The sequence below is a fragment of the Aotus nancymaae genome, unplaced genomic scaffold, assembly GCF_030222135.1.
Source record: "Aotus nancymaae isolate 86718 unplaced genomic scaffold, 86718_ANA_hifiasm-v0.15.2.pri h1tg000067l, whole genome shotgun sequence".
Lineage (NCBI taxonomy): Eukaryota > Metazoa > Chordata > Mammalia > Primates > Aotidae > Aotus > Aotus nancymaae.
Window position 1 is genome coordinate 23,981,208 of NW_026988482.1, and position 14,283 is coordinate 23,995,490.

Sequence of the window (14,283 nt, forward strand, 5' to 3'; positions counted from 1 at the left end):
GGCTACTAGCAAGGCCTCAATGCCGAGCTTCTTGAGACTGACCCCATGGGCTTAGAGATGGGAATGAACCTACAGGGCTGCCAGGACCCTGCCCCACTTCTGCCTGTCTTAACACCCTTGAGCAACTCTAAATACCTGCCTCATCAGTACCTTTGCTCTCCATCTCCTTCCAGCTAGAGATGTCCACCTTACCCCTCAAGCAACTGGAGAGTGGAGGGGGCAGCATTCTCCACAAAGGGAGGCAGGGAGGCTTTTCACAAGACTTGCCCTTGCTATTTGTACAAGTTTGCAGAGGCTCTAGACTAGGACAGACTTACAGACCCACTTGAGAGGGAATAGCCTGGCACAGCTGCCAGGAGCCAAGGTCTCAGGGACTCTTTTATTATTATTATATTATTATTATTTTTGAAAGAGTTTCATTCTGTCACCCAGGCTGGAGTGCGATTACACAATCTCAGCTCATCACAGCCTCCACCTCCTGGGCTCAAATGACCCTCCCACCTCAGCCTCTGAAATATTTGGAACTACAGGTGCATACCATGACACCCAGTTAATTTTTATATTTTTAGTAAAGATGGGGCTTCCCCATGTTGCCCAGGTTAGTTCTGAACTCCTGGGCTCAAGCCATCCTCCTACCTCAGCCCAAAATGCTGGGATTACAGGCATAGGTCACCACACTTGGCCGGTTTCAGGGACACTTAAGGGAAGACTCTTAAGGCTGGCAGGCCCCAGCACCCTCCCTCCAATAGAAGTCAGACGAGATCAGCTCTGGTCCTCTTTGCCTGTCCTCTTTTCAGGGCAGCAAGATCTGCCCCATGGCAGTTTTCCACCTGCAGGGATCCAGATGTTCAAGCAAAGAAAAAGCTGAGAACTGAAGAGGAGGAAGATCCCCACCCCCAGTATTCTGTCCCCCACCAAGTCTTCCTTGACTTATTGTCTGGCTGTCAGCACCCGGCTGCTCTGGTACATGCACCTTTGACTCCAAGCTGTCAGCTCCAGTGCCTCATATACTCCTCTGTCTCTTGGGCATACTGAAATCCTGATGATGCCAACCACAGCTGCCTCTATGTGGGACCTAGAACCAGTGAAATCAAAGAGGAGCAGGTAGGTTCCAAAGAGCTGACAGCACTGGGGGCTTCATGACCCATAGGACATGAGCTGGGACCCCATCATCTCCCTTCAGAATAGAGCACCTTCAGGGTCTCTTATACACACATGCGCGCGCGCGCACACACACACACAAACACACACACACACAAAACCAAATGATGGGGAGGGGAGGTGGCCCCAGCACGTGGTGGATCACAGTCACTAAGTCTACTTATTTTTTATTTTTAAAATATATTTAAACAGCAGCAATCACTTCCAAAATGCAAAAAAAAAAAAAAATTACAATTTTTAGAATAAAATTATAATGTTTATAATGCGGGTCAGAAAGAATTGAAGGTACAACTGAGAATCAAATCACGCAGCACTGGAGGCAGCTGGAGAAGCCAAAGCCCACTGGTCAGGCGTCCAAGCTGATAAGAAGTCCCAACCTGAGACGTCTCCACACCCAAATCATACCCCACAGCTTCCCGTTGACAGAGCCAGTGTCCTCTGGGTTAGAGAAGGAGAAGCGGCAAAGAGCTGGCCCTCTGTGGTGGGTCTCCCATACCCAGTACCCCCCATCAGCCAGGGACCTGCTAATCCACCTCCTCCATGTTGCTGTAGGTAGGGGCTGGCCGATCCACAGGGGGGGCGAAGCGTTCAGGGGCTGTCCGCGTGGGGGCCACCTCGGGGGCCTGGCCAGGGCCTAGTCCCTGCAACAGAATATGAGGACAGGGGTTGGGGGCTGCCCAGCATGCTGCCTGGCATCCCGGGGGTGCTGGCTTGGAGCCCTGGCACCCAAGGGAGGGTCCCAAGGCAGGCGCAGACAGCAGCGGCGTGAGACAGAGAGACGAGATCGGGCCTGAATAGTCTGGTTTTATTAACACTTTAAGTACAGGAAGTAGCTTGGGCAGGGCCAAGCCCCAGGCCAAGGGTCAGAGCAACAGGATGAATGGACAGACAGCTGGATGGATACCCACCCTAGGATGCTCTGCCCCTGCAGAGGCCACAGTCTCCCCACCCTCCCCCACCAGATACACAAGCTGAGGCCCAAAGCACAGAGGTGTTCCCCACAACAAAGGCAGGCATGGCCTGGGCAGGCAGGTAGGCCAGCTCACAGCTGCTGCCTGCAGGCGAGCTCATCTCCAGCGACTCTGGGATACCAGAGGATAGAACACGTTGAGCACGAGGGCCACCAAAGCTGCCACGGTGCCCAGGACAAAGTACCGGAGGCAGCCCTCATCTGGTGTGGTAGGGCCACGTGGTGGGGGGCCCACCCAGTCTTGGGGCCCCCAGGGACCCATGGGCCCAGGCCCCTCAGGCACCGGCTCCTCCTCAGCCTCCAGCTCCTGCCAAATCCGGGAAGCCTAGGGTATGTGGAAACGGCCATCAGCACCCCGGGGGTGGGGAGGACCCAGTGTCCCTGAGACCCTTAGCCATGACAGTCCCACCTGGGGTGACTGGGGCTAACACCCTGCATTCTATCTAGAGCAAGCAGCAAGGAAGAAGGCAGGCAGGCAACCTCAGGGTTGTCCAGACTAAGAGCACAAGGGTAAGAGAATCTTGACAGCATTTTTGCCTACCCTAAACAGCTCTCAATCCACATGCAGCTTCACATGGAGGTGGGTGGTGAGTTATCTGGTTAGTATTTTAGTCCAGGCCTCCCCAGACGACACTGATTCATAGAGAACAGGGTTGCCAATCCCAGAGCAATCTCCTTGCTCCTTTCCACCCATACCCAGATCTTGACCAGTCTTCTGCAGAGATTTCTCTAAGCTTGACAGAGGGCTCAAGAGAATGGGGCCAGAAAGGAGGCAGCCAGTCCACAAAAGAGATGTGCCTATGCCCACCAACTGGGTCTATGGCACACCATGTCAGTAAAAGAGACAGAAGATCAGCAAAGACAGATGCTTATGCTTACCTCAGAGAGTATGACAGCCACCAGAGGCCATAGCCAGCCCACATAGGCCTTGTCTTGAGTGCACACCAGAACTCAGGGATATCACAAGTGAAGATGTGTGCGCTAGCATGTGGGGAATGTGAGGGGGAAACCTGGGAGATTGTCAGGTATAGTCCATTCACAGCACAATGTCCAGTGAGGTTCAGAGCAGTTGCCTGACCTGTGCCAAGTGGGTGCCAATGTGCTTGCCAGTGGCAGCATGTTATTAGTGTACCTGTACATTTGTTAGTGTCCCCAGGGCATGGGGATACTTCTGGATAAGGCTTTGATGTAAGGGAACTCTGCAGTTCCCATGAATCCCAAGGCTCAAGGGGTCTGTGGCTGGAGGAGAGGAAGCTATATCCCCCAACCCTGCCCCACAGTCTGTGAGCTATCCCCACTATTCTGTAAAGCCTCCCACATGCCTCACCTGGCTGGCAGCAGCCTCAGCTGCAGGGCCTAGGTCTGGGTGGTGCTCAGAGTGACCTGCCCTGGGGGGCCTCTCCACAGGAGAGTTCCGCCGGCGATAGAAGAGTACATAGGCATAACGTGTCACGACCTGGCTCTCGTCTACCGTTGTCACCGTGCTGTCATCAAACAAGCGCCAGCCTACAGCAGGGTGGGAAGAGTGTGAACAAAGTCTGTACCACCACCCCTACCACCTATCCTGCTGGCTGTGTGTGCCCTCACCCACGTCACTGCGCTGACTGCTACGATCATTGGGCAGGCGTGCACAGGCAGTGTAGTGGCCACCGATCATGCCTCCATAGTGGTTAATGACAGCATACAGATCGTAGCTGGGCAGCTGCTCCTCTTTCTGGCCAATGCAGAACTTGCTCAGGTCCAGATTCCTGCAGGTCAGGTCCAGTCAGGGAGGGGTGAGACAAGCAGCAGGTGCTCCGGATGCCCACCCTGGTCCTCACGCTCCGCCCACAGTCACCAAGGTCCGTTGCTCACCGAACAGGGAACTCCACCAAGTCATTGATCTTGTCACGCCAGATAAAACTACGAAAGGAGAAGCGCTTGAGCTGCACGATGAGAACATTTGGCAGGCGCCATAGCAACAGCTGCTTGGAGGCCTCACGGTGCTGTTTGCACTGTGGGCAGTACCTGGTGGGGACAGAGGTTGGGTCAGGACCAGCAAGTCTCTCTTTTCTCCATCCTGCCCCCTTATCTGCCTGCTGCCCTGTTCTCACCAGGCCTCCTCGGGTGCCAGCACCTCAGGCCGTGTGAAGAGGTTGAGGCACTGGTCCAGGGTGAAGTGGCCAGCCCGGGCAGCCTCACCAGCAGAGCCTGGATCCTCAGCACATTCTAGCTCCTTAGAGGCTACCAACACAAACTCCTGCAACCGCTCATTGTTCCGCCAGACGAGAGCCAGGCTACAATCATCACCCAGCTCCAGTGGGGTGTCTCCTGGAGATTGGCAGGGAGAGAGGTCATGCAGCTGTAGAGAACAACCAACTCAAACCACCCCATGGCTCCCACCCACTGCCTCAGACACCTTTGTCCTCTAGCCGCTGCTCTCGGTTGGATGAGTCAATTTTATAGATGAAGAACTGGGGTGTGTGGGCATTCATAGCTTCACTTGGGTGCTGGTACCCAGGCACAGCAGCTGTGTAAGAACATGATAATCAAATCTTCCCTGCCCATCAGGGCCTTACCAGCCCCATCAGGACCTAAACAAGAGTCCCCCCTAATCCTACTGTATCTTCCTTCCCAGCTCCCGGAGCCATTCACTGGATCTTACCTTCAGGTCGGGACACCCTCTCGCTAGCAGGCAAGGAGCCAACCTCAATGGGCCCACTGGCCAGCATCTCAGAAGAAATTCCACTGGTGCTGGGCACAGGACCCCGGTCAGGGGCTGTCCACACCCGGGGAGGCCCTGTGTCCCCATCAGCCACAGGGGTCACCAACTGGAGCTCAGGTGGCTGAATGGGGTCCCTCTCACTGTCCCCAGCCTCCAGGGAGCCAGTGGAGAGCAGTGTGGTACAGCCAGGGCTCTGAGACTCCAAGGCCATGCGGCCAGGTTGAAAGGGTGGCTGGAATACACTCACAGAGTACCTGGCAACAGACAACAAGGCAAGTAAGACTCCTGACCAGCCCATCTAGCACCTCTGTCCCCACCTACACCACTCTAGTCCAACTACCGGGCACTTACCGGGCATAGCCCTCTAGCAGCTGAGCGAGGCGGGCATAAGTGAGGCGTGAGGCGGGTACGCTGACCAGGAAGGGGTAGCCAATGTTCTCAGGTCGGCAGAGGCCCTTGTGGTCAGGCCAGTGGGTTTTCTGGCAGAGCCTGAAGGGAAGAGGAAGACAAGGATAGGCCCTCAGCCCCATCTTGGGGGCTCATCATAGTCCCTCAGAACTGGGTATGCCAGCCCTGCCTCCCCCAGAGCCTTAAGCTCTGACAGGTAGAGCTTAAGCATATGTGCCTTGGTGTGGCAGGAAGGGGCAGGATGGCACATAGAAGATAGAAAGGAAGGGTGGGGGAGACCACGGGGGTCCTCACTGGTTGCAGTAGCCCACACGATAGCACCGGGTACAGCGCTTCAGCTTTTCATCCTCCGACTGTTGCTTCCGCTGGCAGGCTGCACACTTGGAGATGGGGACGCTGGGCACCTGAGGGCGCTAGGGTGGGTTGTCTGGCTCAGCAAGACCAGGCAGGAGTGCCCCACCCACCAGGGCCCTGTGCCATCAGGTTGGCCCCCACTCACCTGTTGCACCTCTAGCACCACTACCCGCTCCTTAGCCAACTCTGGGGATAGCAGCTCAAAGCAGAGGAGCATATCAGATGGGGACACAGTGTCCAGTGAGTGGGAGGGCAGGAACACACGTTGGAAACGATTCTTAATTACCTGGGGACAAAGAACACACAGATCGCACATGAGAATAAGCCCTTTCTCTAGTCCTGCCCCAGAGTGTAAGAAGACTTGGCCCTGCCTTGGGTCTATGGGCAGCAGTAACGTCTGTAGGCCCAAATAGGCTTATGCCTCTGCTGGCATCCATCTCAGTGCCCGAGGCCATAACGAGCCTAGTGCATCAGAGGGCCTGAAAGACCAGGTGTTGGGCAGATATCAACCATACCAGCTCTCCACACTGAGGGACTCTACCCTACTATAACTAGCATGGCCTTATAAGACTGCAACATATTATCACAGAGGGTTCACATTCAAGGAGCATCCTCCCCACTCTTACCCCTGAGAAAACCGACACTGTCAGGCTAAAGGTTAGGAACCCCTGGAGAGAGCTAGCACACAGAACTGGGATAAAAGGAAAGCAGTAGCAGGATAGAGGGAGAAACAGAGTGAACATAGTGATAGTCCTGCAGCTCAAGCTCCTTGTCTGAAAAGGGAAATGCATTTGGGGTACACCACCACAAAGGGGAATAAACCCAGATAATGGCTAGGAACTAAGGGCACTTCTGTTGCACAGACAAAATGCCTGGTTTCAACCATGCCTCAAATAACAGCACATTGCCTGTTTTTGGGCAGTCACAGGCACACTCATGTGTATGTCTATTTTTATGTTTTATCTATTTATTTATTTATTTTTGAGACAGGGTCTCACTCTGTCACTCAGGCTAGAGTGCTGCGATGCAATCTATCTCTGCTCACTGCAACCTCCACCTCCTGAGCTCAAGTGAGCCTCCTGCCTCAGCCTCCGAAGTAGCTGAAACTATAAGCACATACCCACCACACCCATCTAATTTTTTATTTCTTTTTTTTTTTTTGAGACGGAGTTTCGCTCTTGTTACCCAGGCTGGAGTGCAATGGCGCGATCTCGGCTCACCGCAACCTCCACCTCCTGGGTTCAGGCAATTCTTCTGCCTCAGCCTCCTGAGTAGCTGGGATTACAGGCACGTGCCACCATGCCCAGCTAATTTTTTTGTATCTTTAGTAGAGACGGGGTTTCACCATGTTGACCAGGATGGTCTCGATCTCTTGACCTCGTGATCCACTCGCCTCGGCCTCCCAAAGTGCTGGGATTACAGGCGTGAGCCACCGTGCCCAGCCTTTTTTTTATTTCTTGTAGAGACAATGTTATGCCAAGTTGCCCAGCCTGGTCCCAAACTGCTGGGCACAAGTGATCTGCCCACCTCAGCCTCACAAAGTGTTGGGATTACAGCTGTGAGCCACTGTGCCCAGCCCATGTGTATGTCTATAGATGTCAATGACTGTACACATGTCTATGCTGAGTACACACACATGTCCACATATATAGTAGCCCAAGGAAGGACAAAGATACCTCTGCCAAACGCAGGTTCTCAGGCTTCACATGAACGCTCTGAGAGAGGGAGTCCAATACTTCACTCGCAGTGGAGTTCTCCTTGCTGACGCTCACCAGAAACTGTGGAAAAAAGGGCAGTCAGTGAGGGAGGTGGGCCACATTCTCTGTGATAGCCCAGAGGGTAGGGGCTTACTCCTCACCTTGACGGGCTTGCTGTGGGGCTCTCGGGCAAAATAAAAGACGGGGAGAACCTTTTGCTTTTGTGGCAAGGGCACCGGCAGATAAAGAAACGGGTCAAAAGTGATGGAGACCTGTGGATGTATAGGTGGCACTGGGTGACTGCACAGAGAGTGGGAGACAAGATGCTCATGCCCAAAGAGCCCATTCCAGGCTTTCTGATGGCTCTCAGGGCCCTCACAGCCAACCAGCAAACTCTCAGGCTTCAGGACACTAGATGGGGCAGGAGGGCCACCAGGAGTTAATGATCCCTCTTTCTGGCACTCAAAGCCATGCTCAGCTTAGCCACTTTACAAATTTGCCTCACACTTGCACCCCATGTGCCCACAACCCTGTCACAACACCTCTGAGCTTTAATATCACTTTTCCCTCAGTCAGGAAGCCTACCCTGAATAGGCTCTTCAGTCCACACAGAATCCTAAGGCCTCCCTGCCAGCTTCTTTGCCCAAACCTTGCCCTGTAGCACCTTAAGATGCACATGCCTCTGAACCTAATGTGACCAGACCAGCTAAGCCAAACTAGGGGGCCTCTTTCCAGGGGACCGCATCATACCTTGGCACACACAGGGCACACCAGCTTCGACTTGTACTGGCCCTGAAATAGGTCCACGATGAAAGAGTCATTCCTCATCTTGTGCCGCTGCCATGCTTCCTCAGCTACAACCTGAGAGGCAGAGTGGTGAGAACCAAAGAGACCTGGGGGCTAGGATGCACGTGAGACATGCCCACCCGCTGTCCCCAACCCTGACCTCATCAGGCCGCCCATCTGAGTCCACAGTCTCTGTGTAGGGCTTGTTCTGAATCCGATTCAGGTCCTCGTGCAGCCCATCCAGCAGGAAAGCCATGAACTCTTGGGCATCATGCTGCGCATAGCCTGTGAACTGGCTGGCCTTACTCGCCACAATGGCCTGGATACAGAAGCCAAGGTGTGAACATGAAGCCCTAGCACCCACACCCAGTTGGCTGGCCCTCCCCACCCTCTCCAGCCAAGGGTGACAGTGGTCACAGATCACCTTCAACTTGGAAGGCTGGAAGGCATGGTGGGTGCCCTTCCACAGCGCCCGAAGCAGCACAGCAAAGCCAATGGCCAGACGCCCACCAGTCCCTAGTGGGTTGTTGTAGTTGATCTCAGCCTCAAAGGAGCGGTCTAGGAACAGCAGCCAAGCAAAGGTGTGAAGTTCAAAGGCACCCTCTCTGCCCATATCCCAGGCTCCAGGCCCTGCCCTCACCATGGAAGAAGTCCCGGAGTTCCCGAGTGTTGGACAGAGACTGAATGACGCTGTTCATGAAGCAGGTGTTGCCTAAATTGACAAGGCCAGTGAAGCCTGGCAGACACACCTTCTTCTCTTCTTCTTCCTCCTCCTCCACACTGTCTCCACTCACTGGGCTGTGGGGCATGGGAGGCACCATACATGTGGGCTTGGGCTGTGGGAGCAAAGAGGACATGAGAGAACAGCCCCAAGACTCTCCAGCCTCCATTCTTGGTCCTTCCCACCCGAGAATTCTCACCGAGGCCAGGTGTGTCTCTGGCTTTGGGGTTACATGCTCCATGGGTGTGCGGGCTGCCACACTGTCTAGCCCCGTGTCCTCGGATCTTGCCTTGGATTTATCCTTCTCCACAGCCCGGGCCTCCTCCTGGCCTGTCAAGGGGTGGGGAGCACCTCCTGGTGGGGTTGAATCCAGAGGGGTTGGACCTGTCGGCATGGCAACCTTTGCACCACCCACTGCACCTTAAAAAGGGGGAATGAGAGGGCTGGTGGTTAGCAGCATGTGACAGGGGTTGGGGTCCTGGTAACATGGAGCTGGGCAATGAAGGGAGCTCGTGTGCAGACCTCGTGCAGCCGGAGCCTCCAGGCCACCCCAGCGCTGACTCTGCCTCTTATGAAGGCAGATGTCGATGCGAGAAGCCGTGAAACAGAAAGTGCACTGCTCTGGCTCAATCAGATTCCTGTGGGAAAAGGATAAACTCAGGGACTCAGGAGGAATGGGCATCAGGCTAGATGAACCAGGGAGATGGAGCCCAGGGGAGTAGAACAGGCACAGTGGTGGGGCCGGGCACCACCCACCTGAGCTTCACCTGCCAACGGAAGATGGTGTGGGGCCCACAGCCCGGGTGTAGCCTCAAGAAGTTTCCATCCCTGCAGAGGCACAACAGGACAGGAGGAAGGACAAGAGGAAGAGCATGAGACATACTGTCCCACCTGAGGCACTGTTTGCCCCATCAGTTGCCCAACTACCTGGTCTGGAAGATGAGTGTGAAGTCCTGCTCACGGAAAAGTACTCTTGAGGTATCCCTGCAGATCTCCTTCACGTACACGTGCACGACCACTGAATCCGGGCCTTTCTCATACGAGTCATTCTTGACAAATGCCAGGTTCACCATCGACTCAGGTTCTATATTGAGACCATGGCTCAGCTCCAACCAGGATAGGTTCCAGACTATTGCTACTCTACCCTACCCACCCACAAACTCTGCAACCCAACCTAGGGCTCTGCCTGCCCACCCCCACCTTTACCATCCACCAAGGTTGCAGCATCTGCTGCCACTGTCATCTCCTCCTTGACACAGTCATCTTTCACAGGATTTCTGTTCCGGACCATGGCTGGAGAGACTGGGTCATTCCCAGGAGACACTGCTTTCTCTCCTACCGAAAGGGCTAAATTCTCCTCTGAGCCCAGGAGGCAGGTTTGGGGGTTCAGTGGTGGTATGCAATGCTGTTCATCAGCCTCAACCTATTAATGGCAAGATTGTGGGCAGAATCAGCCCTGAGTCTGCCAGGTGGCTCCCACTCCAGTGCACACACTCTCCCCCCGTCTCCTAACACCCAAACAGATGCCCAGCTCTCACCTGGGTGGCTGGGTCAGCCACGAAGGGTGGGGCATCACCCCGGGGTCCAGGGCCATCCCTGGACCCTTCCCTCTCTGGCCCTCTGCAGAGATGCACAGCCCTCTTGGCGCTGGGCCCTGCCTGGGCCCCGGGGCCAGCCCCTGAGCCTACCTCACCACGGCCCTGGGCCCGCTTCTGGTTCCGGGCCTCCTGCTTAGCCCGGTGGGGCTCAGGGCCTGGCTCTAGGGCAATGGGAGACAGTTCCTGCCCATTCTCCTTGCACTGCAGCCCCGGCGCCAGCTCCTGGGTCCCTAGAGGTTTCTTCTGCCAAAGATACAGCAGTCAGGCCCTGTCAACTACACTGGGTATCCCTACCCACCCCTGTACTACCAGAACTCACCAGGAGAGAGGGCCACGTGAGCATAGGCACCTTCTTGGGCAGTGTCAGGTGCAGGAGACTCCCCTTGCGGGTTTGCACTTTAGCACAAGATCCTTTTATCTCAGCATAGAAGACACCACCCCACTGCTGACCACCTGGAGACAGAGCAGAGTCCTCACGTGAGCTGGGGTAGGAGACATCAGAAGATTCAAACATACTGCTGTGTTGACGGCAGATGGACACACCTGAAAACCGCACCACACAGTCCGTATCTGTGAAAGCAGCATCTACGTCCTCCAGCTGAAGGGGACCTACTCCCACACGAAGCTTGACAATTACCTCTTCTGCACTCTGCCTCCAATCGAGCAACAACTCTATAGGGGGAGTAGCAAAGAGATCAAGAGGGTCTCCACAAGCTCCTGATGGTAATAAGCAGGAAACAGAGACCCAGCCCTAATGAAAAATTGCTTCAGATGAAAGCCAAACTGCAAGTGCCCCCTCCCCTTACCTAACACTGAAAAAGCCCATTCATTACTGACCCGCTTTGGTCTGCTCCTCTTGAGGAGTGGATGCTGACCCTGATGACGAAGGAAAGAACAGCCGGGTACGGTGGCGTGACCCTGTAATCCCAGCTGCACAGGAGGCTGAGGCAGAAGGATCACCTGAGGCCAGGAGTTCAAGACCAGCCTGGGCAACATATCGAGCCCCTGTCTCTAAAAAAAATAAGAAGAAGAAGAAAAATTAGCCAAGCTAATGGGGAGGCTGAGGTAGGAGGATTGCTTGAGCCCAGGACTTTGAGGATGCAGTAAGCTACGATCACACCTGCAATGCACTCCAGCCTGTGTAAGAGTGAGACCCTGCCTTTAAAAAACAAAACAAAAACAAAAACAAAAAAAACAAGGGCCAGGCACAGTGGCTCTTGCCTGTAATCCCAGCACTTTCAGAGACCAAGTCGAGCGGATCACCTGAGGTCAGGAGTTTGTGACCAGCCTGGCCAACATGGTGAAACCCTGTCTCTACTAAAAATACAAAAATTAGCCAGGCCTGCTGGTGTGTGCCTGTAATCCCAGCTACTTGGGAGGCTGAGGCAGGAGAATCGTTTGAACCTGGGAGGCAGAGCCTACAATGAGCCGAGATTGCGCCACTGCACTCCAGCCTGGATGACAGAGTGAGACTCCGTCTCAAAAAAAAACGAAAAAAGTTAGCCTGGCGTGGTGGCGTGCACCTGTAATCCCAGCAACTTGGGAGGCTGAGGTAGGAGAATCACTTGAACCCAAGAGGTGGACATTGCAGTGAGCCGAGGTCATGCCACTGCACTCCAGCCTGGGCAACAGAACAAGAATCCATATCAAAAAAAAAAAAAGGAAAAAAGAAAGAAAAAAGGTAAAAAAAAAAAAAAAAAAGAAATAAGGCAAGGACCCCAATAACACCATCTTCTGAATCTTAGCCAAGTACTCAGGCTTCAAAGCTAGGCTCTACTGAGGCTACCATGGGTCCTTCTCTCAGCATCAGATCAGGACAGAAAGAAGAGCAAAAAATCTCCCAAACCCCAATCTGTATACTCAATAAGATGGGAGGAAGAGGCCACAAGCACTCCGGGAATGCCACTCCCACCTTTCCTAGGATCTCCATCCTTGCTCTCCTGGTTTGCTCGATCCTTCTGCTTCTTCTTACTAGTGGCATCCTCAAGTCCTGGGGGCCCTCTCCTTGGGCCTGTGGCACTGGCCCCGCCAGACATCTTGAGCCGCTTGGTCGACAGCCAGAGTGCCCCGGGGTCGGCAATAGCGTCTGGGTCAGGGCTGCGGCGCTTTCTTCCTGGCCCAGCTATCTTGGCAACTCTTTGTGGCCAAATTCTCCAGCAAGGAACCGACAGCCTAATGAAAAGGAGCCAGTGATCACTGCCAAGACCCAATAACTTGCTCTTTAGCTACAGCCAGGCTCAGCAACCAAGGACACTCCTAATGCTACAGAGCTGTATCTTATCTCTGAAGTAGCCCTGGACACTCTCAGGCTATTCTAAAGAGGTAATAAATAATTCAAGTAACAGCAACCACTTCTGGCCAAGCCTCATAGATACCCACCATAACAGTCCCACACAGCTGGAAGCCTCACTGAGGGGGCACCAGGTCAAGGAAGTCATGGCCTGGAACCAGGCTACTCCACCAATCTGGATAGGAGCCATAGCTCCAGCCCATAGGGCTGGCACTCTGAGCAGGGTGCTCACTTTTCCTTCACTCTCAATGGCTGCTTAGTCACCACTGGAGAAATAGAAAGTGGAGGAGGAAGGCAGGAAAGGAGACAAGAAGCAGGAGGACCAGGCTCTGTGGCTGAAAACAGGCTCAACTCAGGTTCTACCATTGCCTAGAAAAGGTCCTGGGGCTAAGTCATTCCACCTGCCTCCTGCCAATTCCCTTGGCAAGAACCTGCTTCTATGTTCTGCCTAGTCCTTCTTCATTTCAAGAGAAAGTCCTCTCCCCAGCTGCTGTCCCAAGCAGAGAGGGACTGAAAAGTGTATCTATAGATGTCACACTACCTCTTCAGCAGCAACCTTGCTCCAGTACTAAGGCAGCATGGGCATCCAGTTTGAGACTGGAACAGAAATCATCACCTTCCTTCCCAGATGCCTTCACTCATCAGCTCTAAGCCACAGAGTGGGAAACCCAACAGTGGATTCTGGACTGTTTCTCCCTCCAAAATGAAGGTCTTGAAACTAGATACTGAGATAAGGCTGGGGAGGACCACGGATCCAGGACCCCTGGCAGCCTCAAGCCTGGCCTGAACCAGTAGCAGGACAGATAATGACTAGTCTGTGTTCCCCTAAGTGTGTAAAGGAGGGAGCAGAGATGGTAGGATACCCTTCTACAGGTCAGATGTGGTACTGGTGAGCTGGATCTTTAATGACACCTGCCACCGACGCCTCCTTCTCGCACCCAGGCCCCAGCCGAAGTTCGCGTCCCTCCCCCATGCTCCGGGGACATCGAGGCGGGAAAAGGGGTTGTCTAGAGACCCGAGCCAGCCTGAAATGGCAGCGCGGGGTTACTGACCACGGACCAGAGCCCCGGTCGGGCTGCGACCCAGCTCCAGCCTCTGAACCCCGAGCCCGCCACCACCTCTTCCAGGAAGCTGCCCTCGCTGGCCGCCAGTCCTCTCCCAGGTGGGAGGCTGACCACGGGTATAGCGTAACGGCTCCGCCGGCATCGGTGGACTGGCACGCTGCGGGACACTAGGGGTAGGGGCTTGCACGTCCCGTGACCTTGAACAGGCCGCTGCGGCCGCTCGTTTAGGCCTCCCCGCTGCGGCCAAGCCGGCGAGTTGCAGCCTGCTCCACTCACCGAGCGAGACCGCCGCAGCCAGCCCTCTTCGGGCCCTGGCAACCCGCTCTCCGTTCCGGTTCCGGCGTCAGGTCGGTTCCGGTTCCGGCGCGCCCCTCCCCCGTCCCGGCGCCGCCGCCGCCACCGCCTTAGCGGCTTGTTTTGTTTCGACTTCTAGTTAAGGCCGCGGGAGGCGGAGCGCCAAGCTAATGACGTACTTCCGGCGGGAATGGGCTCGGAGCGACTGGCAGCTCCGGGGCGGGCCCGAGCGGAAA

General features: G+C 54.8%; 1 protein-coding gene across 25 annotated transcripts; it reads right to left on the reverse strand.

Moving 5' to 3' along the window:
• Positions 1 to 1,311: 1,311 nt before the first annotated feature.
• On the reverse strand, positions 1,312 to 14,116 carry USP19 (ubiquitin specific peptidase 19). Of its 25 annotated transcripts, none has more exons than XM_021667592.2 (27): positions 14,030 to 14,096; positions 12,312 to 12,571; positions 11,237 to 11,410; positions 10,943 to 11,071; positions 10,719 to 10,852; positions 10,340 to 10,639; positions 10,008 to 10,224; positions 9,729 to 9,885; positions 9,558 to 9,629; positions 9,324 to 9,439; positions 9,001 to 9,215; positions 8,721 to 8,916; positions 8,505 to 8,638; positions 8,241 to 8,399; positions 8,045 to 8,155; positions 7,456 to 7,566; positions 7,274 to 7,375; positions 5,743 to 5,883; positions 5,538 to 5,656; positions 5,187 to 5,324; positions 4,776 to 5,089; positions 4,530 to 4,640; positions 4,225 to 4,441; positions 3,986 to 4,138; positions 3,719 to 3,879; positions 3,459 to 3,637; positions 1,312 to 1,802 (listed from the first exon to the last, which is right to left on the reverse strand). In XM_021667592.2, exons 2-27 carry the CDS (start codon positions 12,433 to 12,435, stop codon positions 1,686 to 1,688), a joined length of 4,101 nt encoding a protein of 1,366 aa, XP_021523267.1. In that variant the 5' UTR covers positions 12,436 to 12,571; positions 14,030 to 14,096; the 3' UTR covers positions 1,312 to 1,685. The 25 variants fall into 25 exon arrangements, with proteins under 25 accessions (XP_021523267.1, XP_064223154.1, XP_064223150.1 ...); XM_064367084.1 differs by having other exon boundaries at positions 9,001 to 9,221; XM_064367080.1 differs by having other exon boundaries at positions 9,001 to 9,221; positions 10,002 to 10,224.
• Between the last annotated feature and the right edge of the window lie 167 nt (positions 14,117 to 14,283).

Bases quoted from the DNA above. Each gene is read 5' to 3' on its own strand.
- USP19 (XM_012467702.3), bottom strand. From the start codon at position 12,435: ATGTCTGGCGGGGCCAGTGCCACAGGCCCAAGGAGAGGGCCCCCAGGA. The intron at 8,917-9,000 runs GTGAGAATTCTC...TTGCTCCCACAG, and splicing joins CAGAGACACACCTGGCCTCG to CCCAAGCCCACATGTATGGT. The intron at 2,457-3,458 runs GTGAGGCATGTG...CACATACCCTAG, and splicing joins CTGAGGCTGCTGCCAGCCAG to GCTTCCCGGATTTGGCAGGA.